General features: G+C 41.5%; 2 protein-coding genes across 2 annotated transcripts in view; one reads left to right on the top strand and one right to left on the bottom strand.

Annotated features, from left to right (window-relative positions):
* LOC104935135 (V-set domain-containing T-cell activation inhibitor 1) overlaps window positions 1-25,422 on the bottom strand; it is a 592,626-nt gene that overhangs the window by 55,210 nt on the left and 511,994 nt on the right. The gene's annotated exons all lie outside the window — the stretch shown is intronic.
* LOC104937827 (endophilin-A1) lies at window positions 398-24,314 on the top strand. Its single transcript, XM_010754140.3, has 9 exons — window positions 398-771; window positions 16,069-16,137; window positions 16,722-16,794; window positions 16,881-17,024; window positions 17,363-17,496; window positions 17,583-17,741; window positions 18,243-18,346; window positions 18,448-18,578; window positions 19,553-24,314. The coding sequence occupies exons 1-9, from the start codon at window positions 727-729 to the stop codon at window positions 19,747-19,749; spliced, it is 1,056 nt and encodes a 351-aa protein (XP_010752442.1). The 5' UTR covers window positions 398-726; the 3' UTR covers window positions 19,750-24,314.

Here is a 25,422-nt window from a genome sequence, read left to right as displayed (position 1 = left end):
AGCTTGTTTTAGCTTGTTGTTAGCTTGTTTTAGCTCATTGTTAGTTTATTTTAGCTTGTTGTTAGTTTGTTTTAGCTCTCTGTTAGCTTGTTTTAGCTCATTGTTAGTTTATTTTAGCTCATTGTTAGCTTGTTTTAGCTCATTGTTAGCTTGTTGTTAGCTTGTTGTTATCGCAGTACAGTTGTCACAAACGGGGAAATTAGCTACAGAGACCAAAACTGTTTTTTGTACCAGGCTGTAAACATGTTTATTTCTGCTGTGAAGTTGGACATTTGAACATAGGGACTTATGGAGACTGACTCACTTCTGGAGCCAGCCTCAGGTGGACGTTAGAGGAACTGCAGCTTTCCCATAAAGGCTTCACTTCCTCAGAAGTTTACTCCAGAGTGATCATCGCATCATTCGACGATCTTCGTCTCTCTCTCACTCACTCACTCTCTCTCTCTCTCTCAGACTGAAAATAGATCCAGCTGGGTTTGGCTCGGCTCGGCTCGGCTTGGTTCGGTCAGCTCGGTTTGATCATTCATCGATTCTCTCTCTCTCTCTCTTTTTGTTTTGTTTTTTTTCGATTTCAACCTCCACAATAAAAGAAACAAACACAAACTAACGGACGGATATCGACGCCTGGCGACCGTTAGACGGAGGATTTACCGCCATTTCTTCGCTTCGTTTACAAACATTTGAATTTGAACCTTAGTTCGTCTGCCGTGTTCCCACACTGACGTGATGTCTGTCGCGGGCTTGAAGAAGCAGTTCCATAAAGCCACACAGGTGAGTCACTGACACTTCGATTCAGAACCGACCCGATAGATTCTGAAAATCAAAAATCAACGTTTTCATGCGATTAAAAAAAAAGGCGCGAATATGAACATTCGAAGTTTAATCACGTTAAATACAAATTAAATTAAATTAGCGATATTAAAGAGAATTGTGGGTAAAATTCGGTGTGTTTTCGTGTGTGTGTGTGTGTGTGTGTGAAGAGAAGGGTATACCCCCCTCACACACACGCACACACACACACGCGCGCACATACGTAAGGGTGTTACGTAACAGAATATGAGATGTGCGTGCGTGCGCGTGCCCGCAGAGCTGATTCGCTGTTGCCACACGCAACAGGGAATTCCCTCGATCCTCCTCCACATCTGTGCAAGCCTCCGTCTTTCCATCCCTCCGTCACCCACATCTCCGTCCTTCTTCTGGACGTACTTCCATCCCTCCGTCGCCCCCTCCGTCTCTTCTACGCCCACGTTTGTCCTCCATCTTCCTCCGTCCTCCTCCCTGTCCATCTTTACCTGTCTAACCCTCCCTCCATCTTCCTCCGTCCTCCCTCATCTGTCCATCCTCCATCTTTACACCTGTCTGTCTTCATTTCAAACTTTCCTCCATCCCCCCGTCGTCTCTCCACCTCCATTTCTATCCGTCCATCAGTCTTGCAATCAGTCCTTCATCTTCCTCCCATCTGTCTGTCCTCCATCCTTCCTCTATGTCCTCCACCTTCGTCTTTTACATCTCCCTGTCTTGTCCTGTAACCAGCCCTTCATCCCTTTCCTTCCTTTCCCTCCATCCTTCATCCCTCTATCACCCACCTCTTCGTCTTCGTCCGTCCTCCTTCTGAACATACTTCCATCCCTCCATCATCCCTCCATCTTCTCTACTGTCTGTCCTTGTTTTAATCATCCCTCCATCTTCTCTACTGTATGTCCTTGCTTTAATCATCCCTCCATCTTCCTCCATCCTCCTTCTTTTGCATCTCCCTGTCCATCTTTACGTCTAACTTTCCCAACATTTTTTACATTTGTCCTGTCATCCCTTCATCTTTTCCATCTCTCCTGAAACCATCCCTTCATGCCTTTCCTTCTTTTTCCTCCACCCTCCACCTTCACCTCCTTGTAGAAAGGTGTTGATCTTTTGGCAGTTCCTGCTCTGAGCTGAGTTCTTTCAGAGCTCGACACAGCATCAGCGAGTCAAAGTCCAAATCAATGAGAACTTCATTTATTTCACATTTTAATGCAGCAGAGTTTCACTAACGTCGAGACGGAATGTTTCATTTCCATCATCTCTGTCTTTTGTCTCGACTGTCAACAGGACAGATTCCTCCACGTTTGTTTCATTTGTCAGGATAAAGCGACGCAGATAAAGAGAGGAGACGAAGGTTTATTGATCCCCGAGGGGGCGAAACTGGGTCGCTGCAGCAGAACGCAACAGAACAAAACAGGAAGTACAAAAACAAAAGTCAGACCGCAGCAGACCAGACGGAGAGTTTCCCGAAGGCTGCGTCTGCTCACGAGTTAGTCGGTTAATCAACTGGTCGATTGACCAGAGTATTTTTACAGTGTAGTCAGTGTATTTCCTGCAGTTTTCATTAAGACATTAAGATTTATTATCGTCATTAAAAATGCAAAAAATGAAACCTCAGCTAACTCAATGTCACGACAACAGACGGACTACAGAGAAGGAGAGAAGGAACCGGATGAATGGACAAGAAATGGCAAAACGTTTCCGTATTCAGGGTTGTCACGGGTCCTTGATTTACGGGACATTGGTCATTGTAAATGCCTAAATTATACTATGTTACGTTATGTGCGCACATGTGCGATTGAAGTCGAGCGATGCGGGCTAGACAGCTGCTGGAAAGCTAATGTTAAAAGCTTGAAACTATGAGGCCGTGTTCAGTTTTTCCAGTAATTTGAGTGGCATCTTGGCAGTCTTTCCCAGCGAATCTAAATATCAGCGAAGATCATTAGTGGACCTAAGGCGGTCTGAATGAAGCCCGCTTGTTAAAATAAACCATCTGTAACCACACCCACCTGTCAATCAAAACATCCACACTCTTAACCCTGCATAACTTTAAGCCTTAATATAATTTCAACAGGTGAGTTGTATAAAAATTCACCCTCAGTACAGTTGTCATGAACGGGGAAATTAGCTAATGTAACAGGGTTTTCTCGCTTGGTGCAGACTTGTTATGAATTTTTTACGTCTTTTAGCACTTTGTTTCTTGTTTTGGAAGAACAACGAGAAAATAGTCGCTCCCCTTCCGGTGGGGCAAACAGGAAGGGGAATGACAACTATGGACTATTTCCTCAGACTCTGACTGATAATGAATCATAGATAAATCAAGTTACAAATCCAGATGTTTTCATCAGGACTAAAACAGCAGACGTGAGTCACAGAGCAGCAGAAATAAAAAAATAAAAAACGAATCACATGTTTGATCTGAAGAGGTGGGATGTCAACAGTGTGATGGCGAGCAGGCGGGGAGCGAGGTCCTGAAATAGATCAATGATTCAACAACAGACGTTAACGGAAAAGAGAGTGGGGTGGGCGGGGGGCAGCACGAGACGTCACAGACCGGTAACTCTGGAAACCAGCAGAAAGGGAATCCATCCATCCATCCACCCATGCATCCATCCATATATCCATCCATCTTTCTATCTATCTATGTGAGTAGGAATCTGAACCTGATTCGTTGCTGATTAACCATCGAGCCGCCGTGATCTAGTTCACCAGCATGGTTTATTCATGGCCGTGCCAAGCAGAGTGCAGCACGCTCAAACACAAGCAAACAGAGCTGTAACCGGGGCAATGGGGTGGATGTTGTGTAGCAAGTAGAGGTGATTGATAATTACAGATGATTATATGCGGCGCTGGCACACAAAAACGTTTAACCAATAACACCGAAGGAAGTCACAACCCTTCGATGGATGTGTCATTATGAAATTACGACTCGTTTTAAAGCGATGAACTCACTTCAGACTTCATTTCCCATCAGACCTTTTCTTCTCTCCTCCTGTTACTCTAAAGCATACTTCTATTGTTCAGATTTACCTCAGGGCATTTTACGTCAAACACAACATACTTTATATATTTTTTAATAACACCGTAGAAACATCAGAAATGTGTCAGAAATCAGTCTTCAACTTTATCGTAAACATCGTAAAGTCTTCCCGAAAATCGGTAAAACAGTCGGTGACCTCTTCATCGTGTTCTCATTGGCCAATCACATTAAAACTTGATATGAACGCTGACTTCCTGTCCACTGAGACCTGAATCTAGGACACATCTCAGCATGTGCGTCTTCGTTTTTTTTTTTTAACAGACGGATAATAAAAAAATAGAGCTGAGCGAGCGGTGGTGGTGGTGGTGGTGTTGGCAGCGTGAAGCCGACTGTTTATGTCACAGTGCCCTCGACCAAGATGGCCACTGCTGCTGCTGCCTGCAGGGGCAGGAAATGGGACACCTCAATCCTCCTGGCTGAATAAAACATGAGAGAGAAAGAGAGAGAGATAAGAAGAGAGATGGAGAGGGGAAAAAGGAGAGATCAAGCTCAGATGTACACAAACGAATCCAACTAAAAGAGGTGGAAAAAGAGCTGATGAAGTAAGAGGAGGAAAACGAGGGTGAAAAGTAGCTTTATTTACCTGAACTACCTCAATATTTTATCATATTAGTGAGAAGATTCCTGATTTTTAATGTGCTGTTGATGCAAAAAGTACTGTACAAGATTCCTGATTTTTAATGTGCTGTTGATGCAAAAAGTACTGTACGCATCGATGTAGTAGTTTCAGCTAGTTACTGTACTACTCAGTTTAAGTACGGACATTGTGAACTTACTGGAAATCAAGACTTTTTACCGCTCAGTCTTCTCCGAAATGCAGCCCAACATTTAACTGCCAAAATATAAATATGTGCAACCCGGTTACCGCTCGCCCTGCTCCGGTTCTGGCACAACACTGGCGCCACTTTCCCTCATCATTCCCCCGTCGCCTTTAGCTTCCTCCATCAACGTCCTCTTCGGCCTTTTTTCTCCATAGAGGCCGTTGAGCCCAGCTCCTGTTCTGGCACAACACTCCCCCAGGACTTTACGGTCCATATCTGTGAAAATGAGCTTTATCTCAAACTAACGGTTATCGGTTTCCTCTCAAATTATCTTGAGAAATTGGCCCTTTGTTTTCTGGAGATAATTCGATAAACTGCCTTCTGTAGTCCATGTTGACATAAAAGCTCATCATTTATCATCATATTTATATTGTGTATTATGAAAGAGAGTGAAATTATTTGTGATTTTCTGACTTTTATTTGAGATTCACGATAAGAGAAAGGATGGAAAAGAACGACTGACGGAGGATAGAAGAAAGAATAGAGAAGACGTGACCAAATACTGAAAGTAATGAAATGAAAAATGAACTGAAGGTGTCTTAAATGTAAAAACTCATTGATGAAATGAAATTTACACAAAAAACAGAAGTGTAAAACGAAGGAGGATCTGTCTGTCTTTGCTCTCCGTTGCTTCCTGATCAAAAACAACATCCCTCGCCGTTCCAGAGGGAGATGGTGTTGTCGTGGCAACAACACGTGAAGAGAGAAGCAGGCGTGTTGCACACACACACACACACACACACACGTGTGTGCACGCACACACACATCGCTCTGTAGCCAATAATTGATCGACCTTGAGGGCGTCACACATGACAGCAAGGCAGAGGAAGTGAGACCCGTGTGCTCCTCCTTCCTGTGTCCTGTGATTTCAGATTTATCGCCTCCCGTACGACCTTTGACCTCCTCACTTTGGCTTCGGTGGCGTGGCCGCAGAGATCTTCTAAAATCAGCTCGGCGTCTGTCTTTCAGCCTTTTATTTCACCAAGCTCTCACCAACCACTAAAAGTCAGTCCCACATTTACTCTTGTCCGGCGGCTTCTTGCTCGCTCACTCTCTCCTTTTCTCCTCTTATCTTCCTCCATCAGCGTCCTCTTCACTCTCTTCTCCTCTGCCATCATGTCCATAGAAGCTGCTGAGCCTGGTTACATAGCCCGCTTGCCCTGCTCCTGTTCTGGCACAACACCAGCTCCTCACCCCATCAACACTCCCCCGGTGCTCTGAGCTCACAGTCCACATAACCCGTGTAACAAACTGAACTAACACTAGCTAAGAGTAGGGTTGCAAAATTCAGGGAATTTTCTAAGTTGGAAACTTTCCATTGGAATTAAGGGGAATTTATGGGAATAAACAGGAATTTATGGGAATAAACTAGGAATTTACGAGGTTGAAGGTTAGCCCTTAACAGGGAACTTAAATATAGTTGGGGAAAATTTTTTTTGGCATAATCTTGACTGTATATATTTATGTTTGGATATAATACAGTTTAAATGACTAATAACTTAGCTAATAGCAGCTACAGTTGGCAGCGGTTTGCGTTACTGTCCATGTTGGTGAAAATAATCTTCGTTATGTCGCGATAACAAGATAAAGACGACCTGTCATGGGTTTCCTCTTATAACTTAGAATATTTGGCTCTGATAGAAGTCTGAAAATGTTGCCTACACTTGATACAGCAGCGTGACGTTATCTGTGGTTTGTTTCAGGTCACGTTAATGATTTTTCCCTTCCCATGCTCCCCTTTCAAAATAAAAGCTCGGCAGCTAAAATGACACATTGATAAATTGATGTTGCCGGAGATGGTCTAAGTGTCGGTGGTTTAACTCGTTATCGCAGTTTGTCGACTATTCATCTTCTAGAAAAGAAGAGAAAATCGATCTACAGAGAGACACTATGTTTATTTTATTTTCTTCTTTGTTTTTGTCTTTTCTTGCCCTCTCCCTCCTCTTTATATCTGTTTGTGTTTTTATGAAGACATAGTGAACATATTGCCGAGCTACCATGCATACTAATGCATCGCCATCAATCTCTCTCTCTGTTTTACTTCCCTCCCACACTCTCTTCTCCCTCTGCTACTCTTTCAAACTCCAAAAAAAAAGGAAACATTCAGAGTAATTGTCTACATAACGGCTGCCTTCTGTAACAGTATGTGTCTCTTTGCTGGGTGTCTTTATTGCCCCATCAATCGTGAGTGGCTCGCTAAAGAGACACAACAGAGTGGCCCTGCAGGGCTGCAGAACAAAACACTCCGCGACCAAGTTGTCTTTTAATGTGGTTGAGTCACAGCTGAGTGTTGGAAGTCTTTTCTCTTTTAGACGTGAATACTGTTTGTTTTTGACAAATATTCATTTTGTCACACGTCTGGTTAAACCTCTCATCCAGAGCCAGACCACGACAACATCCTCCAGAAGTGAGTCAGTCTCCATAAGTCCCCATGTTCAAATGTCCAACTTCACAGCAGAGCACGGCGGCTTCTTGCTCCCTCACTCTCTCCTTTTCTCTTCTTAGCTTCCTCCGTCAGCATCCTCTTCACTCTCTTCTCCTCTGCCAAAACCAAAACATTAGCAGTTGCCTAGCTCCGGTTCTGGCACAACACCGTCTCAAAACCTCCTATTCCTTGTGGCCGAAAACTTTAACTAAGTTTTCAAATTTAACTTTTGGTGCACTGATGTCGTTTTGGACAAAATATCCATCACATATCTTTGTCAAGTTTTCAAGTGTTTTGAAAATGACGTCTGGAGGATCATTGCAAAAATCTGTGTTTTATGTTTTGGCCTATACTGACATAGATATTGTTATATTTTACTTCCTAATATCGGTATACGCCACAAAAATCAGCATGTGTTGGGCTCCTATAGGATATAAAAATAATGAAATCACACTCCTCCCATCAGCTCACAAATGTTCAAGCAGATTAATCAATTAAAAAGTGATTTGCGGTCATTCCTCAGATTCCCAGAAGGCTTCGGTTTAGCTTTTGGAAAACCGCACCGATTGTGTTGTTCATTACGAAGCGGCCGATCAGTTATCTCCATCAGCTTGACAGGAATATTCCCTGAACCCCGTCAAACACAAGCACACTGTCGTTTCACAGCCTGTGAATCGTGACTGCAGCGGCTGATGAATGGAGCCGCTGGCGGAGCTGGAGTGTACTTTATGCCGGATTTATGACGTGAATACAAATGAATGGAGAAGAAATCGATCCAGTACGAGACGCCTGAGATGGCCTTACTCTGTCTCTTTCATATTAGGTTTCACATTCAGGCTCTGCCGTCTTTATTTCGCTTCATCTCTCGCCACCTGCTAATCTTATTTTTCACACTTTCTCCCACCACAGAGACTCTGCGTGTCATGTGGCATCATTTTTATATATATATGTGTGTGTTCCAGTAGTAACGAGTGACCCGTGTTATATAACTCATCGTCATACCATCTCATGCACGACATAACTAAAGAGCTACTGAAGCCTGATAACAGGATAATTTACAGTTTGAAAAAGACACAACCTGTGCTTCATTTTTGTAGCTCTGGCTTCATTTCTGTGAGTTACAACATGAAAACACAGCAGCATGATGTTCTTAACAAACCCTGACGGAAAAGGACGTTTTATTTCGGAGGACAGAAATATTTGAGCTCTGTGGAGCTACTTTGAGCTACTGATTGCCAACAGCTGTTTATAATACAGGACAAATACAAACTGTAAAACAATCTGAGACTATTGAACACAAGAAATACGAGTATAACAGTTTAGATGAGACCAATAAAAGAGATAGTGAACACTAAATCAGAGACACTGTATCCGTTAAAATAGACTCTTTGTGACGGTAGTTTAGAGTTGTAATTCATTCAGATTCATTCTCTGGGAACCACGAATGTCTGAACCAAATTTCAGTTGTTAGGGTATTTTAGTCTGTGCAAAAGTAGAAAAACAAAGTTGGGTTCTGTTTTTGAGATCTCCTACTTTATTGACTTTTCGTGGCTTTTCAGGAACTTGAAACTTGTCTCATTTGTTTTCACTGATTATAACGAGGTGTCCGTAAACAACAGTGACAAATGTTGACACCAAAATACCGCATCTTTAACATTCATTAAAATATCTAAAAAGTAGAAATGCATTTCTCTGTTCTGTTTCTTCTCCCGTCTCCGCTGCACATCGATCCAGACTGTTACATAAACACGAGTAGTTATAGATCTCTGTCACTCGTGGTTTATTGCGTTATAGACCAGCCATTGATCGGGAATTGATTGTGCATTAACACGACTCCCGGAGGAGCGTCTCAAGGGCTGAAAGCAAATGAAAAGACCACTCAGTTTTCTGCTCGCTGCCTTTTGGTTATTGGTGTCATTTATTTTAATCATGCTGAACTTTAGAATTCGGCTCACGAACATTAGTGTCCTCCATGAGCCTCGTTACTAACTTGTATTGGACGAAACTAGTGTGTCTCAATCTGGATACTTCCGTTAGGACACTTCTATGAAATACAATTATGTAATGTGCTTATTAAGGCAGTGTAGTGTTGTATCAATTCAAGTATAGATGTTGTGCACTTACTTTACGTTGCATCCACACAGGTTACTACTTGGTGTGAACCCACCACAGTAGACAAAGTTAGATAAAACCAAATGGTACAACACAATGATAACTTCCTTCATTTGTCACGTCGACTTGCGGTCAGCTGTGTGAATTTTATTTACTTTAAAATCGGCTCATAGTGGTGGATTTATTGATTTGCTATAAAATGTAGTAGTTTTTAAACTACTGTTGCCATGGAACCGACAGTTGGAACGTTCAAGTGAAACCAACTGCCAAAAATTGTGAAGAATATCGGTTTGTTTTCTGCTTTTAAAATCAAGTTTAAGTTTCCCCAGCAGCTTTTTTCCTGCGTCTATAAATCACACTTAATGTTAAGAAGATATATTTAATGTTAAGAAGATATATTTAAATGGAGGTCATAGATTTTAATGTGGCAGAATAAAAGCATGAGGTGTGCAGACACCACAGACGAGACAGACACTGAATCAACATGTGAGTACAGTGAACTACAATCCATCCTCTTCTTCCGATTCTGTCGTTGTTGTTAATAATTCATTGGTTTTGTTGCCGTGTTCTGCAGTGCAGCCGGTCGGAGGCTTCCTGCAGGAATCTAACCGTCACCCCAGGAGAATAAAAATGCATCTGCAGAGCAGCGAAAACCTGCAGGAATTACAATGAAGCAACACATGGAGCTCATCCTCCTCTCCTGATCTCCTGTTGTTTTTTATCCAACACACATAACATGGCAAGAGACCTCAGGAGGAGATGCGTAGGCAGTTCCACTTATAAACGCTTATAAATCAACCAAAATGTTGTTTTTAAAAGACGACACAGAGTTTTCCCATCTGATCTTCTCAGGCAGGTCATTGATGATCAGCCTTGGAGCCAGAAAAGTCTCATTATCAAACCTCTGTGTTAAAATTTGGGCTGAGGAACAAACCAAAGACGACACGTCTGAGGATCTCAGGGGGCAAAAAAGCCACACAGGGCTCTCAGGGCTTTACAAGTAATCAATAAAATCTTTAAAATTGATTTCAAGGAAGCCAGAATCTGTATGCTGTAATCATGATTCTTTATCCAATTTTGAACGAGCCAAATGTTACGTTCAGTATTTTAACATATTTAGAAGTGCATAAATGAGCGAAAATGACCAAATCTGAGCAAGTTGACAAAGTCTGGTGGGCAAAACGCCATTGTTATATATCGCGGGAGATCACCCTGGGTGAATTATTTCAAATATCGGAGCGAAGGAGTTTAAGTAGGGTCTTGTTCGTGAGTGACAGGAAAATGGAGCATGAGATGGATCAGTGGATTGGTGCAGTAACACTGCAGAACTTGATTTTCTATCCATGTTCCCACAATCATGTATGATCACGAGCTTTAGGTAGTGACCAAAAAATTGAGGAGTTCCGTCTTCAGGGTGCCTGGGCTCAGCCTGGAGGGTCTGGAGCTCGGATATCTGGAGGGATCTTGGAGTACAGCCACTGCTCCTTCGCATTGAAAGGAGCTAGCTGAGGAGCTGGTTCAGGCATCTGATCAGGATGCTTCCTAGGCGCCTTCCTTTGGAGTTGTTCCAAGCATTTCCAACTAGCAGGAGACCCAGAACCTGTTTGAGGGCATATATAGGCCTTGGGATCCCCTAGAAAGAGCTGGAGCTTGGTTCATAGGGACTTGGCTTTAGGAACAGGAGGTCTCATCTTTCCTCCAACCACCATTTCCTCTTATTATCTTATCTGCTTTCTACTTTTGCCTTATTGTATCGTACTATCCTTTTTTACCCACCTCGCCTCTTCCCCGCCTACTCCTCGTCATCAAACTCCTGATCTGATCTGATCTGTCCTGCCCTGTCTGGCTCAGAAAGATCCGTCACCGTTTGATCAACTCATCCCGTCAAAGGCAGGGTAGATTTTGATCGCACCTCAAAGAGGTTTTAGGATCAGATTTTGATGGACAGATGGCAGAAAAAAGGAACTCCATGAGCTTCCTCTTCGCCCTTCAGTTTTAAACAGGCATCTAATTAGAATCGATTTGGGCGTCAGGTCCAAAACACACTCTCCGTCTCTCTCAAAGCTTTGTTGTTTCAGAACAATTGATACGTCTGGTGTCTTCTTGCATCTTTTTAACCTCTGTGCCTCACTCACTTCTGCTTCGATGTGTCAGTGTTATAAAACAAGTACAAGCTGTTTTACTTATTTTTCCAAAGGTCAGCATGTCTTTCAGAAAAAGAAAAAGTATGCATATGTTTCCTTTTTTCATCTGTTTTTGGACAATCATGGGAGGTGTGTGCCAGATTTTCAGTGTAGTAGTTCAGGAGAAACTAGTGACAATATGAAATAATTTAATCAGCTTAAAACCTTTAAAGATTCTGGACCAAAAACAGTAGTTGTAGTACTTCTTATGTAACGTGATTCTAAAGCAAGTGTTGCATCTAAACTCCTTATCACTCTTCTTGAGAAATAACCCTTTCTTTTTGTCTTCCCTTTGCGTCTCTCTCTGTCGCTGCAGATGTACTTTTCTCTCTTCAAACTGATTCGTAGCTCTACACGTCCTAAAATATCAGAAAACTCTCGCTGTCTTCTGTCTGCTTTGTCTCTCATCCTTTCACTCTGATTTCCTTCAGGACTAAACCTCCCCCTCGCGTTCTCCCTCTCGTCTGGTAATTAAATTACTTCTGCGTCTCATATTTTCTCCCTGGCGAGTAACCTGCGAGGAGACGAATCATAATTCCTCAGCTATGTAACACTGGAAGGGAAAATAGATGTTTGGGCTGGTCGTCGTGCTTCTCTGTCGGCGAAAGCTTGCATAATTTTCCTGAATGTTCACCAATGATTCGATGATATAACCCTCCACGCTGCTATTAAAATAAATAGAGCATGTGGAGAAACCTGGCTCAAAGACAAAAGTTTGACACTTTGGGTTTTAAAATTATTGCTGGCTGGGAAGCAAAGCCCATTTCAGAAGCTGTGACATGATTATCTGCAACGCTGTCGTTTCTCTCTCTCTAAATGTGGGACTGACTTTTAGTGGTTGGTGAGAGCTTGGTGAAATAAAAGGCTGAAAGACAGACGTTGAGCTGGGCTGACTGCTGCTGGACTAGGCACTGTCGACCTGCTAGTTTTTGATCATAGGTAATGTAATCGGAACAAGTACTCGAGTACAGCTGAACATACTTACCACAGTGGGAGGACACAAATCACAAAAACACCAATTTCTACGTGATGTTGCCTTAAGATCCTCCGGTATTTCTCTCGAAATTTTCCGTGCCTTTTCCGTAGTCATAACGCCGTTACGGCATACTTATTTATTCTTGGGTAGAACTCCAACCCTAAAATCTTCCCTGTTTTTAAGGTCTCAAGGTCGGCAAGTGTGCTTATTTTGTCTCAGTTAAATTCAGCTCCACACAGAAGGTGATGAAACTGAAAGCAACAGCAGCAACACTGACAGCTCTTTCACCCCTTTTCCTACAATATGATAATAATGTTTGCCAAAGATTCAACCCCGTCAGACAAGTCAAACTTTCAACAAACAGAAAAATACAAGTTGAAAAAGCTCCAGTGGGCAAATTCAAACTTTCTGTTCTGAAAAACACGTCCTGACTTTGAGGAGACTGAACTCCAGCACAATAGGGCGAGGGTCGTTTTATTACCCAATCATGATACCTTGTGCACAGGTGTCTTTGAGTCTGTTTTGTTGATGCAGTCCAGAGTGAAGAAACGATCAGGTTCATCAATTTGAACATTTAATATCTTGTCTTTGTTCTGTATTCAGTTGAGTAAAGGTCAGAAACGTTTTTGGAGTCTGGGTTGTAAAATGCATGAAATTTAATGACTTAAAGATGATTTTTGGGTAATCAAGAACCTTTTGAAAGTATTCATTTGTTATTTTTTGGCATCTTTCAAAAGCGAAATTCATCAGAAGTTTAGTAATATTGATGAAATACAAAAATTGGGCCGATCGTTTTGTTTTTTTTAAAACAGACACATTAGATTTTGGATAAATAGTCCGAGCCGACCATCGATCCATCAGTCCTTTTATCCATCTACAGCCCAATATGGCGTCTGAGTGTTTTGGCAGCCGTTCAGACTGATAGATGAAGCCACGGGAGGCTGCCAAGCTCTCCCTGATAGGCTAATTCACCTCCACACAAGATAAATGTCAGCTGAAGACGAGGGATATCTGCTTCATCTGCTGTCAGGTCAGGACACCGCGACCTCTGACCTTTGACCCTTCTCGCCGTTGGCGTCTTGTAATGACGACCTTGTAATGAAGCTCATTTTTGTGATTTTCGAACTCACTGGGAGTGACTCAGCACAAAACAGAGGGCTGGATACAGCAAGACCTGAGATGAAGGGAAAGGAAAGTTGGAGGAGAAAAGATGGCTGATGGCTGAAGTGGGAGTCGTAGAAACAAGAGAGAGAAACCGTGGAGGAGGAGAGAGATGTCGAACAGATGGGTTTGTTAATGCCTCAGTGGTCTAGAAGGTGGTTAGTTCTACTTTCTGGGTGTCGGTGGGTGTGAACGAGTTACAGCACCCGTGGGTCCTTTTTAAGTTTTCTCTGCCACCAAACTTTTCTGTGGCTTTGTGGCTTTCGGAGCACAGCGCCCTCTGCAGGCCATGAAAAATATAAAGTGTACAGTGACAATGCTGCATCAATATATATCAAATAATTGTAATTATAATGCATCTTAAACATGATTGTGAGCAATTTCTTCATCCGGACCTCCTGAAATCAGAACTGAGCTACCCCTGATGCACAGTAAATATGTACATCATCCTCTCATCAAGACTACTGTGCTGAGGTGAACTGCATCATTATCTCTGATGTCCTTCGTGAATAAATTGCCACATGTCCACTTATGTTTTATTTTGTTTGGCGCACAATTAAAAGCAATGGCACCAGAAGTTAGCCAACAGCTAATTTGCATCTGTTGTCCCCGAGCAGGGAGACAAACAACAACCACAACACAATAAGTACTGAGCATAAAACAGCATGATGCATACAAGATCATAAATACGAGACGATCATTGGCGGTGCTGACTTTAGTCAGAGTTTGAGGCTGGTGTTAAACGCTGCGAAGCTTCCAGAGTCTCTAACGTTTGTTGACAGAGCACGGACTACACACAAACATGCTTTGATGAAGCGAGAGTGTGTTAAAGGTGAAACACATGACAGAACCACGGCAGGAAAAAAAGCAAGAAGGACAGACAGATGAGGAGGAAGATGCAGTTGCCATGGAGACGGGGATCTGACTGGGTCCTCTCATGTTTCCAAGAACACACACACACTGTAAGGAACACTGAGTCTGGTTGCAGAGAGGACTGTTACATAACTCTCCGTCTAGAGTTTGAATCTTCCACCGTTTCTCTTCACGCTCTGTCTGACCTCAGACCTGCAGGAGATGCACTGGACGTTCATTACACCTGTTCACATTATATCAATGCTTAAAGTTATGCAGAATTATGAGCATGGACGCCTCAGCTCCACCAATGATCCACACCTTTACCGATACTTACATTAGGTAGGTGAAAGAAGCAGGACTACAAACATGGCGGCAGATTTTGAGCTTCACAACGGCTCTTTGGAAACCTGTCACGGATATGCCGTCTATTCTTTATACTGTCTATGGTCACAATAGACAAAAAACGTATAATAGACGATAAAAACCAGACGAAGAACATCTGTCTTGAGTTTGCTGCGCTTAGATTTTCAGGTGGAAAATCATACACTTTTTTTTTTCACTCTGAAGGATCTGGAGGGTTCATGGGTTAAAAAACAAATCTGATAAATCGGTCGGACCGCGACCTTCGAGACCTTTATAAACCAATGAAATTGCAGAGACTGCTGTAACCCGTTCTCTATATGGTCCTCGTCAACAGACACACAGCTGTTGATCTTCTGTCATTATTATTATTTTATCAGCGGCGTGTCTGTTATTCATGCAGTGTCAATATTTCAGTGTGAAGCATCTCTGCAGTATACGCCTGTCCATGCATTTATATATACCGTATATATATGTGTGTGTGTGTGTGTGTGTGAATCCCATCAAAGCGTGGGTGGCTGATGTGAGTCACGACTGTGGAAAATCCCGCTCCTCCTCCTCGTCCTTCCCTGCAACCCGAGGCAATTAGAAAGCGAGAGGTGTCACTCTGCGGCACTTCCCGCCGTCACGATGACGGAATAATGTTTTCAAGGTCGGGAAGTCTGAGTACAATCAGACAGACCCTGCTGTGTTTTCATTCATACACGAGCCTGTTTACATCTGTTTGAACTGAAAGCTTGTCGTGGGTTAAAACACTCGGAAGTCTAAGAGCCACCTGTATTTCGCTGTTACACAACCACTTTGAATTATGTCATTTTACTAACTAACTAACTTTAATGTGTCAACCTCCATCACCTTCACATACCTGCTGCTTTTCTTTATTATTCATATATTTTCAATAATCCAGCGAACTGAAGTCGACGTTACGGTTCATTGAAATTGTCTCTATGAACTCTTTAGAGTTCAGCAGCTTTGAAAAACCTGAAAGAACAAAAGTAAAAAGAGAAAGTCGGCTCGCTTGTCTTCAGGGAAACTGAGTTTTTATTGAAGATGCTGTCTGAGAGCTGTTAGGCTGTTTGTTTGCTGACTTCAGAGGCTGAGATACAGAAAAATAAAGTGTTATTGACTCACTTTACTAAGTTGTAATGAATCCAACAATAATACTAGGAAAATTAAAACTTGAAACTCACATTTAACACTCTTCTAGCTTAACGTCTAACTTATCTTTGTTGTCCTTAAAGAAGCTCTACACTCAGTTTTCTCTCCATTACAACATTGATTGAAAGTTCAGTCTTTCTTCTCTAACTCTTCTTTTTTCTTTGTGTTTTCTGTTACAGAAAGTCAGCGAGAAGGTTGGAGGTGCAGAAGGAACCAAGCTAGACGATGACTTCAAAGAAATGGAGAAGGTAAATGGCATGACAGTTGAATTCAAGTCTGGACAAAATATTATGAATTTCAACAAAAGATATCAAACTCAACCTCTTGGGGAGTGTTTGGCTGGAAGTCTTAACAGATATTTTATTAAACCTGTCAGTTGGGATGAACTCTTTGGGTTTCTACATTCACCACAGCGCCTGATCCTGCATGAATGTAGACTCCACCAACCAACTACCAAATCTGGTTTGGCTGATAACAATCGTTGATTCACAGAGTAAGACGTGAAAGTATCCTGGTAAAATGGTGACCTGGTGGCTTTAAAGAAAACATAGATTCACAGATTCAGTCCTCCAACAAAAAGAACTGTGACATCAAAGTAAAGTTGTAAAATTGATTGATATTAATTGTTTTTTCATTATTTCCATTTATTTTTGTGGATGCTTCATGAGACATTAAACTCTGATATGTCTGTATTTTTACTATTTCATGGCACGTTTCTGGAGGATTTAAGAGTTTTAAGTTTGTGGATCCGTAATACGTAAGTGTATTAGTCAGGTGAAGAGTTGGATTAAATTTGGATTTAATCATTTCCTTGATGTGTTTCCCTCTGCAGAAGGTGGACATCACCAGCAGAGCAGTGTTGGACATCATGACCAAAACTACAGAATACCTACAACCTAATCCAGGTATGAAACATGTATTTGACTGCGCCTGACCACAACTTTTATCCTAAAACAACATCACTCATAATCTGACTCTTGCCGCCCCACAGCGTCCAGAGCCAAGCTGAGTATGATCAACACTATGTCAAAGATCCGTGGGCAGGACAAGGGACCTGGTTACCCACAGGCCGAGTCCGTCCTGGGCGACGCCATGTTGAAGTTTGGAAGGGAGTTAGGGGAGGAGTCCACCTTCGGTAAGTGGGAATGGACACATGCTGACGGTATCGATAAGGCCTGTTAGCTTACAAATGAGTCACATCCTTGTACGTATGCAAAGCGTCTGAGCACGTCTACCGCTGATAGAAGACATGTTGAATCCAAAATGTCTGGCACTCAGCAGAAGGAGGCTTATTAAATTTAAATCGGGTGAAACCAAGGTTAAGTTGTGATTTTAGACAGCAGAAGGCAGCAAAGGTCGGAAGTGGATGTCAGACACCAATAAATGAAAAGCTCGGGCTCTATTTGCTTATCTTCTTATTTGTATATATTTCCTTACTCTGCTCCATCCCTCCTCTCCTCTCTCTCCTTCCAGGTATGGCACTGATCGATGCCAGTGAGGCGATGAAGGAGCTCGGAGAGGTGAAGGATGCTCTGGACATGGAGGTCAAACAGAACTTCATCGACCCGCTGCAGAACCTCCACGACAAAGACCTAAAAGAGATACAAGTGAATAAAACACCTGTTTTGTTGGTTAGATTGCTATTCAAATAGTTGTGCAGTTGTGCTTACAACCCTCCCACCCCCTGCTGCAGCATCATTTGAAGAAGATGGAGGGCCGCCGTCTGGACTTCGACTACAAGAAGAAGCGTCAGGGGAAAGTCCAGGACGATGAAATCAAACAGGCGCTGGAGAAGTTTGACGAGAGCAAAGAGATCGCAGAGCAGAGCATGTTTAACCTGCTGGAGAGCGATGTAAGAACCGTCCAGTTACCAATAATTATAATCATTAATTCATCTGTTAGCAATTCATTTCATCTAGATAAGACGAGGAAAGCATCAAATTCTTTGATTTTAAGAAGATGGAATCATCAACTGTTTTTGTTTAAAAATGACTTAACAGTTACTCGATTATCGAATAGCTGAATTTCTGTCAATCGATTAATCGAGTAGATCTTGCAGCAATTTCTAAACCACAATAAATTTTTCCAAAAATAACAAATTTGAGATTTCATCATAAAAATCGAACCTCAAAGTGCTGGGGAAGGGCACGAAAAATCAAATATTCACCTTGTCGTTGCCATTGACGTGGTTCTTCTGTTGCTTTTCAGTGTGTTCAAAGCTGCAGTGGAAAAACAAAGGGCATCGATCGCGTGCCATGCCGAGCTGTGCCAAGCCAGACTCATGCCCAGCGTGGGTCCAGGACAGGGCTTGTGCAGTAGAAAAAAAAAACATATGTGTGTTTGTGTGTTGCAGATAGAGCAGGTGAGCCAGCTGGCAGCGTTGGTTCAAGCTCAGTTGGAATACCACAGCCGCTCCGCCGAAATCCTCCAACAGCTCTCCAGCAAGATGGAGGACAGGTATCGATCGATCTGCCCACCTGTGATAAATATAAACCGACTGAAATAGATTGATGCGGTTAGACAAAAAGCTTTTCTTTTTTAACTGTGTTTTTGTCCAGGATAAAAGAAGTGTCCAGTAAACCCAGAAAGGAGTACGCTCCAAAACCCAGAATGACCCTGGAGCTGCTGCCCCCCAGCGAGAGCCACAATGGAGGGATACACTCTGCCAAATCGCCCGGAAGATCACCAGGTAGAGAAGTGTATTCTGGGTTGTTGAATGAGTGCCAAACGCCCTTCTGCCAGGACTACAATAATGTCCTGACCCAGCAGACTTGGGCCACCAGGAACAGAAATAAGCGTCACCCACAACAGTTGTCTCAGAGTCTCTCCCTCATGAGATCCCAACCAGAGGTAGATCTCACAGATGATGTATTTAAAAGGGCATGGAGAGAAAAGACGAACAGAAGAGACGTTTTATGGTTTTTACTTTACTTTCTGCGTAACATCAGTTGCTGCAGGCTGCTAAACGTTATCGTTACTTGTCCTTCATCCTCCAACTCTTTTTTCATCTCGTTAATCAACCACATCATGATTATTGGGTTTTCTAAACAAATTTCGGACGCTCAGCTGCCATGACATTTTACAAGACTACTAGACAATAGCTGATTAATGCACATTCGCCACTAACTGGACAGGGGGGTCTACTACTGGTGGTCATTAAGCACTACAGAATGTAAACAAAAATTAAATTATTAATTTTCCAACCTTGTCCTATCTTTGTCCTCTCTGTTCTTGGTAGAACCTGAGAGTTCAGGTACTGCAGGAATTCAGACATGCACAAAGTTAACTTTCCCACTATCTTTAGAGAAGTAAACTTTGACCTCCGTCAACTACAGGATCGTATGAGGGTCAGCGCATTCGAGGTCCAAGTTCAGTTGAACTTTGGCTGCAAAGACAGTTGAAAGCTCCTTTGACCAACTAAATGAGGTACTACCAGAAGGTTTCTGAAGTTAAGCAGTAAATGCTGGACATGAAACAGACAATTAAACTTTGATTTGAGTTGAACAGTTCTTATAAAGACCTCCTGAACTCCTTAAAATTGACCTACAAATGGTTTAAAGAGTCCACTCAGTTAGTTCATTACTCGAGATAAAGATGTAGACGTTGTAGTGCTTCATTCACAATTCTGACCCAACCTACCTTTTTGTTTCCAACCCCTCACAGCCCCCATGGACCAGCCCTGCTGCCGAGCACTTTACGACTTTGAACCAGAGAACGAAGGCGAGTTGGGCTTCAAAGAGGGCGACGTCATCACCCTGACCAACCAGATCGACGACAACTGGTACGAGGGCATGATCAATGGCCAGTCGGGCTTCTTCCCCATCAACTACGTGGATATCCTGGTGCCGCTCCCTCATTAGGGTCCCACGAAATGACCTGACCCTTACCCCCGACCAATCCAGACACCCCGAAAACAGCCTGTATTTGCGTTTAAAAACAACAAACCACGCTCCTCCTTCTACTCCTTCTTCTTCTTCTGTGCTTCTGTGCGATTCTGCTTTCACAAAACGGACTGAAACGACGAAACGGGCGTGGCAGTTTGAACAGTGGTTAGAGGAGAGAGCTGCAGAAGAGAGGGAGAAGAGAGGGACTGACTGAGACGAGAAGACGAAGAGATGGCGATCTTTTACAGCGCAGTGCTCTCACACTGTAATGCTCTGCTCGGCCGGGCACCACTGGATACCAATGAGGCTTCAGAGACTTACGAAATAAGGCACGGTGTATATGTACGTGCATGTATGTGTCTGTATGTGCGTTTCGATCTGTTCTTACTCTATTATGATCAAGCCAGCACAAATTCCTGCTCGTCAGTTTAAACTGCCCGACAGCTTTTTTGTGATACTGTCTTCTCTTCATAGGTTTCTTGCTGTCGTTACTCTCAAAAGTACTTCTGTCTTTTCTACCTTGACTTGCCTTCCTGTGCTTTTCTATAGGCCTACATTTCTTAACACTTTCTGTCTTTCTTGGTTCCTTCCCTCCTTGACTAGCACTGCCTCTTAGCATGGCTCCATACCTCTTAACGCCTTGCTTTTGTTTTGGGTATATCTTGTAACAGACTTCCTCAGAGTCTGCATCCAATCTCAGCTCAGCGGCTGTATGCATGAAACCAGCGAAAATCTAAAAGTTTGGTTGATGAGACGGCAGTGAAATATTCAAAGGTGCATCTTGGTAATGAACCCGTATCTGCAATAAGTAGATTTTTGATTGAACTCTCTTTATGTTTCTGAGGGGAGTTTTCGCAGGTCTTAAAGGTTTAAAGGAAACTTGCATCAGTGCAAGTGATGAAGGAAAGAAGATTATGTGATTTCTGGGACAGCAGCGATACACTACCACAACCAGCACAGGCCAGTTGTATTGAGCAGAACTTCTCACCAGGTTGGCGCACAGATAAGTCATGGGTTATTACAGCAAGCATCAAGGACAAAAATGCTTGTTTTCTTTGTGTGAAGTTACCCGTTCACAGTGTTTTGTGTGTACCGTGTGGAGTAGATGCTTGTTGATTCGTCCTATTTGTGGCTTTTGCATGCAAGACTGTGTGAACAGTGGTAGTCATTCTGAAATTATTGTTTCAACATGAATGATGCTAAGTGTGTCCTTAATGCAACAAAATATCCTACGTTTCCCAGTGTACTTAACACCACTAGACGTGCTACAACTCAAATTTCAGGACATTTTTGAGGTCTTGGAGTCATTAAACATCTCGTTCCACTGAAGATGAACTTCTTCAACCAGAGCGCAGTTCAGAGCAATGATTCAAGACAAAATCCAGCAAGGTGAACTGGCCCGTTGACTCGACTCAAGCTGGACAGTGGCGCCGCTTGCAACTCAGTCTTGTCAAGTCGCCGGTGGCTGTTTTAGAACTTTTAGGACGTCACCAGTTTCAACAACCAACAACGTGGTGCTGTTAGCAGCGTCTTCATGGGAAGGTGCTAACTAAAATAGCTTAGAAAGTTAACAATGTCAGTTTCAAATCCAGCTTTAAAAAGTACAAAGAGTTTTTGACCATCTTGCCTAGTTCTCGGCATGAATCTTTGGTCTGAACTGAGCTTTTACAATGACTAAACGTCATCGAAACTCAACAGCATTCATGCGGTCAGTATTGGAGGTAACTATCAGCCGTGTTAGTTCCCTTGTGTATTCACCACATGTAGTATAAATGGGACTTGTTCAATGGCCACCAAAGTGCTACCTACATTACTACATGTGCGTATGTATTAGCAGTAATGTTTATATGGCAGTATTAAGGCTTTGACTCTGACAAAGACCTTGTGAAAAAGGTTGTTATTTATTGTTAAAGGCTCTTTAACAATTCAACTCTTTATTGCTGATGTTAGATTGACGAATCAACCGTTTGCGGGCAACAGAAACAATCAGTTCATGTCAAACATTCGTAAAAAACAAACAGAGTAGAATATTTTTTAATATCCTGTTACTTATTTTAGTCACAGTTACAGGCCGAATCATGAAGTTTGGCACTTGTTGACTGTTGCTAGCTACAACAATCGACAGACAACTCCATTTGACTCTTCAGCAATGGAAACGTTCACACGATGTTAGTACAGATCTGTTCTTGTGTTTTGTTGGTCTGTTACGAAAACGTAAGACTGGAGAACTTTTAATATTATATTCAAGGCATGCTGGGATGGACTTTCAGTATGGTGCTGGGTTTATATCGACTCCATTGTACATAACAAAAGCTAAATAGTGTCAAAGAGGCTGTCCTACATCCAGGCCTTCTCTTCTTTTTGAAAAATAAAACAGAAATTCAACAGATATCTTTAATTATCTTTTCTATCCAGGCATTATTTATTACGTCGTCAAACAGCAGCAGGAATCTGTGCTAGCATGGCTTATACTATAATATGCCAGATGTGGTTAACCAGCTAGCCTTTCACTTCACATTCCCGTAATCACGCTTTTTTTTTTTTTTTTTTTTGTGATGCAGTGTTGAGCAGAATACTGAAAAGTTTAAAAATATATAATAATGTATACATTTTTGTAGTACAACCCACCCTGTGGTGATGTGTTGCAGTGTCAGTACAAGTAAGACATTTATCCGAGGCGCATTGTTGTCGTGTCTCTTCTTGATGAGTCGGTTGACAATAGTAATAATTTATCAGGTTTCGTAGCGGAGATATCAAATATTTAGTTGGACTGGAAAGCTATAACAGTGTTTTGGACACAGAAACTGCATTTTAAACCATTGAATAGGCAATAAATGATCAATAATAACAATAAAATGTAATATTTCAATAAGAGGAAGAGATGTCTCTGAAGGAAAATCTATCTATCTATCTATCTATCTATCTATCTATCTATCTATCTATCTATCTATCTATCTATCTATCTATCTATCGAGCTTACACATCTCTTCCATTGCCAAAGCACATATGTGACAGCAACAATCACAAACAGAGTAAATCTAACTGTAGGTACTAACTCTTTCTTTTATTCTCCCTCTGCCACATGGCCTGCTTCTTCTCTAACTGTTACAGGTTTGTTGTAAAAGACGGGGATTCGGAGCACAGCTGTGTTCTTTGTTTTGTCTTTTTATTTTTGTGTGTGTTCAGAGTCCGGAGCTGTTTTTGTTTTTTTTCTTTTTCTTTTCTGAGTCCGCCTGTGGAAAAGTCTGTGAGCTGCATGCAACTGAACTGCTTCACGTCCGCTGTTTCCAAAAAATTGTTTAAAAAAAGGGAGATATTTCGTCCTGCTGGCTTTTCTCGCGCTGCAGTGAGCATACGTTAAAGGATACCTTTCATTTTCTACTGTCTTCTTTTTATTCCTTTGACTCAGTTAAGCTATATTTGTATAGCACTCCTCTTCAAATTATAAAGTGCTTTAAGACTTTTTTGAGTATTACCTATGTTTTTATTCGTTTTTCTTCTTTTATTTCTGTTTTCTTTTGTGCTGATTTGCCCTCTATGGCGACATGTATTCTAACCTCAATGAGGGACTTGTACAGTGTTACACTCCATTTTCCCTTTTCACCTAAATGAGGGTCGGACCTCGGCCATGTTACCTGACTTTAATTTTAAACATCGCCCATCGTCAGATTGTCAGATTAAGTCGGACTGTCTTCACGTAGCAGCTCTGAAAGCAGAAATATTCTCAATGGTTCGGCTAAACTTTAAAGAATTTATGTTCTAATGAAAAAATCAAGACAGGGAAACTATGTCAATCGCCATTATTTCTCATTTTAAGGACATTTTAAGAGGTTGTTGTTAAAGTTCAAGAACAATTTTTAAGTATCTTTGATTGCCAAAGTAATCGAATATAAATACTTTACATTTAGGAAAAAAGTGATTAAAATAATTTGTTTTCTTTATTTAGGCCCCACCCACTGGTGTTTAAGTGGACCAATGAGATTACTTCTGGTTGGCTGCTTTGGCTTTAAAGAAAACAAAGTCTGCAGTATGAATCCTTGCAGTGTAATAATGTGGCCGTGGTCCGACCTGTGACTGTGTTAACATTAATACTGTATGCCTTGTGGCTGTATAAATAGCCTATGGAACCTGGTGTCTTCTGGTGGGCTACGTGTGTGTGTGTGTGCGTTTATACACACCGTGTTGCTATTTATTTATGTATTGTACGTATTCATTTGATTATTTATTTATTTATTTATTTATTTATTCCTGCGTCCTATTTATTGGTTCGGCACCTGTGGCGTATTTGACGATTGTCAATACATGATGTGGCGGCTAGGGGAGGGTAGGGGGTAAATGAAGGGATGGGAGGGGGGTATTTCTGAGGGGGTCTGGGGCAGGGGGGGCGTGGTCGATGGAAAAACCTAGCTGTGATACTAACTCTAACTGTTGCTCTCCTCGTATTGGATGATGATATAATCTAAGACCACTGTATGTATAACTGCTTGTCGTGAAGATGAACTACAATGTAATGACAATTAAAAAATAACACTATGATGACACGCTGCAGTCAACAAGACTCCAATCTGTTTTTCACACACACACATATATCTATTAGATAAAGTACATAACTTTAAACCTTAATATAATCTTAAGGCTTTATTTTAACAGCCATGGTGGTTGAAACGCACGAAAAATGCAAATAATTAGAGTCAGTGCTTAGTTTGTCCATTCTGGGCTACTCTAGAAAACATGGTGGACCCTGTAGATATAAAAGTAAAAAAACAAAACATAATGATTATTATTTTCAGGTGATTATACATGCATGAAAACGTAGTTATGAATATTAAATCACAGTTTTGCTATGTTATGTAAATAGAGGCCCTAAATTTTACACACTGGACCTTTAAAGGTCAATATTTAGGTTGTTTGTTCTGGGCTACTGTAGAAACAATGTGTTTCAACATAAAATACAGTTCTGGGCTACTGTAGAAACAATGTGTTTCAACATAAAATACACCAAAAATATAGTTTTTATGTAACTAAAACAAAAATATTCTTATTTTCAGGTGATTATACATGTATGAAAACGTAGTTCTGAATATTAAATCCCAGTTTTGCTATGTTATGTAAATAGAGGCCCTAGATTTTACACACTGGACCTTTAAAGGTCAATATTTAGGTTATCTGTTCTGGGCTTCAACATAAAACACACAAAAAATATAGTTTTTATGTAAGTAAAACAAAAATATTCTTATTTTCAGGTGATTATACATGCATGAAAACCTAGTTATGAATATTAAATCCCAGTTTTGCCATGTTATGTAAATAGAGGCCCTAAATTTTACACACTGGACCTTTAAAGGTCAATATTTAGGTTGTCTGTTCTGGGCTACTGTAGAAACAAGGTGTTTCAACATAAAATACACCAAAAATATAGTTTTTAGGTAACTAAAACAAAAATATTCTTATTTTCAGGTGATTATACATGCATGAAAACCTAGTTATGAATATTATATCCCATTTTTGCCATGTTATGTAAATAGAGTCCCCTAAATTTGACACACTGGACCTTTAAGAACAATTATAAGATATAGTACTTGTCCTTTATGTCAGTATTTAAATATTTGAATACTATCTATCTAATATCAGTAGCTGTCTATTGTTGTT

Source organism: Larimichthys crocea, chromosome XIV (assembly GCF_000972845.2).
Source record: "Larimichthys crocea isolate SSNF chromosome XIV, L_crocea_2.0, whole genome shotgun sequence".
Classification (NCBI taxonomy): domain Eukaryota; kingdom Metazoa; phylum Chordata; class Actinopteri; family Sciaenidae; genus Larimichthys; species Larimichthys crocea.
This window is presented reverse-complemented; position numbering and strand designations above follow the sequence as displayed.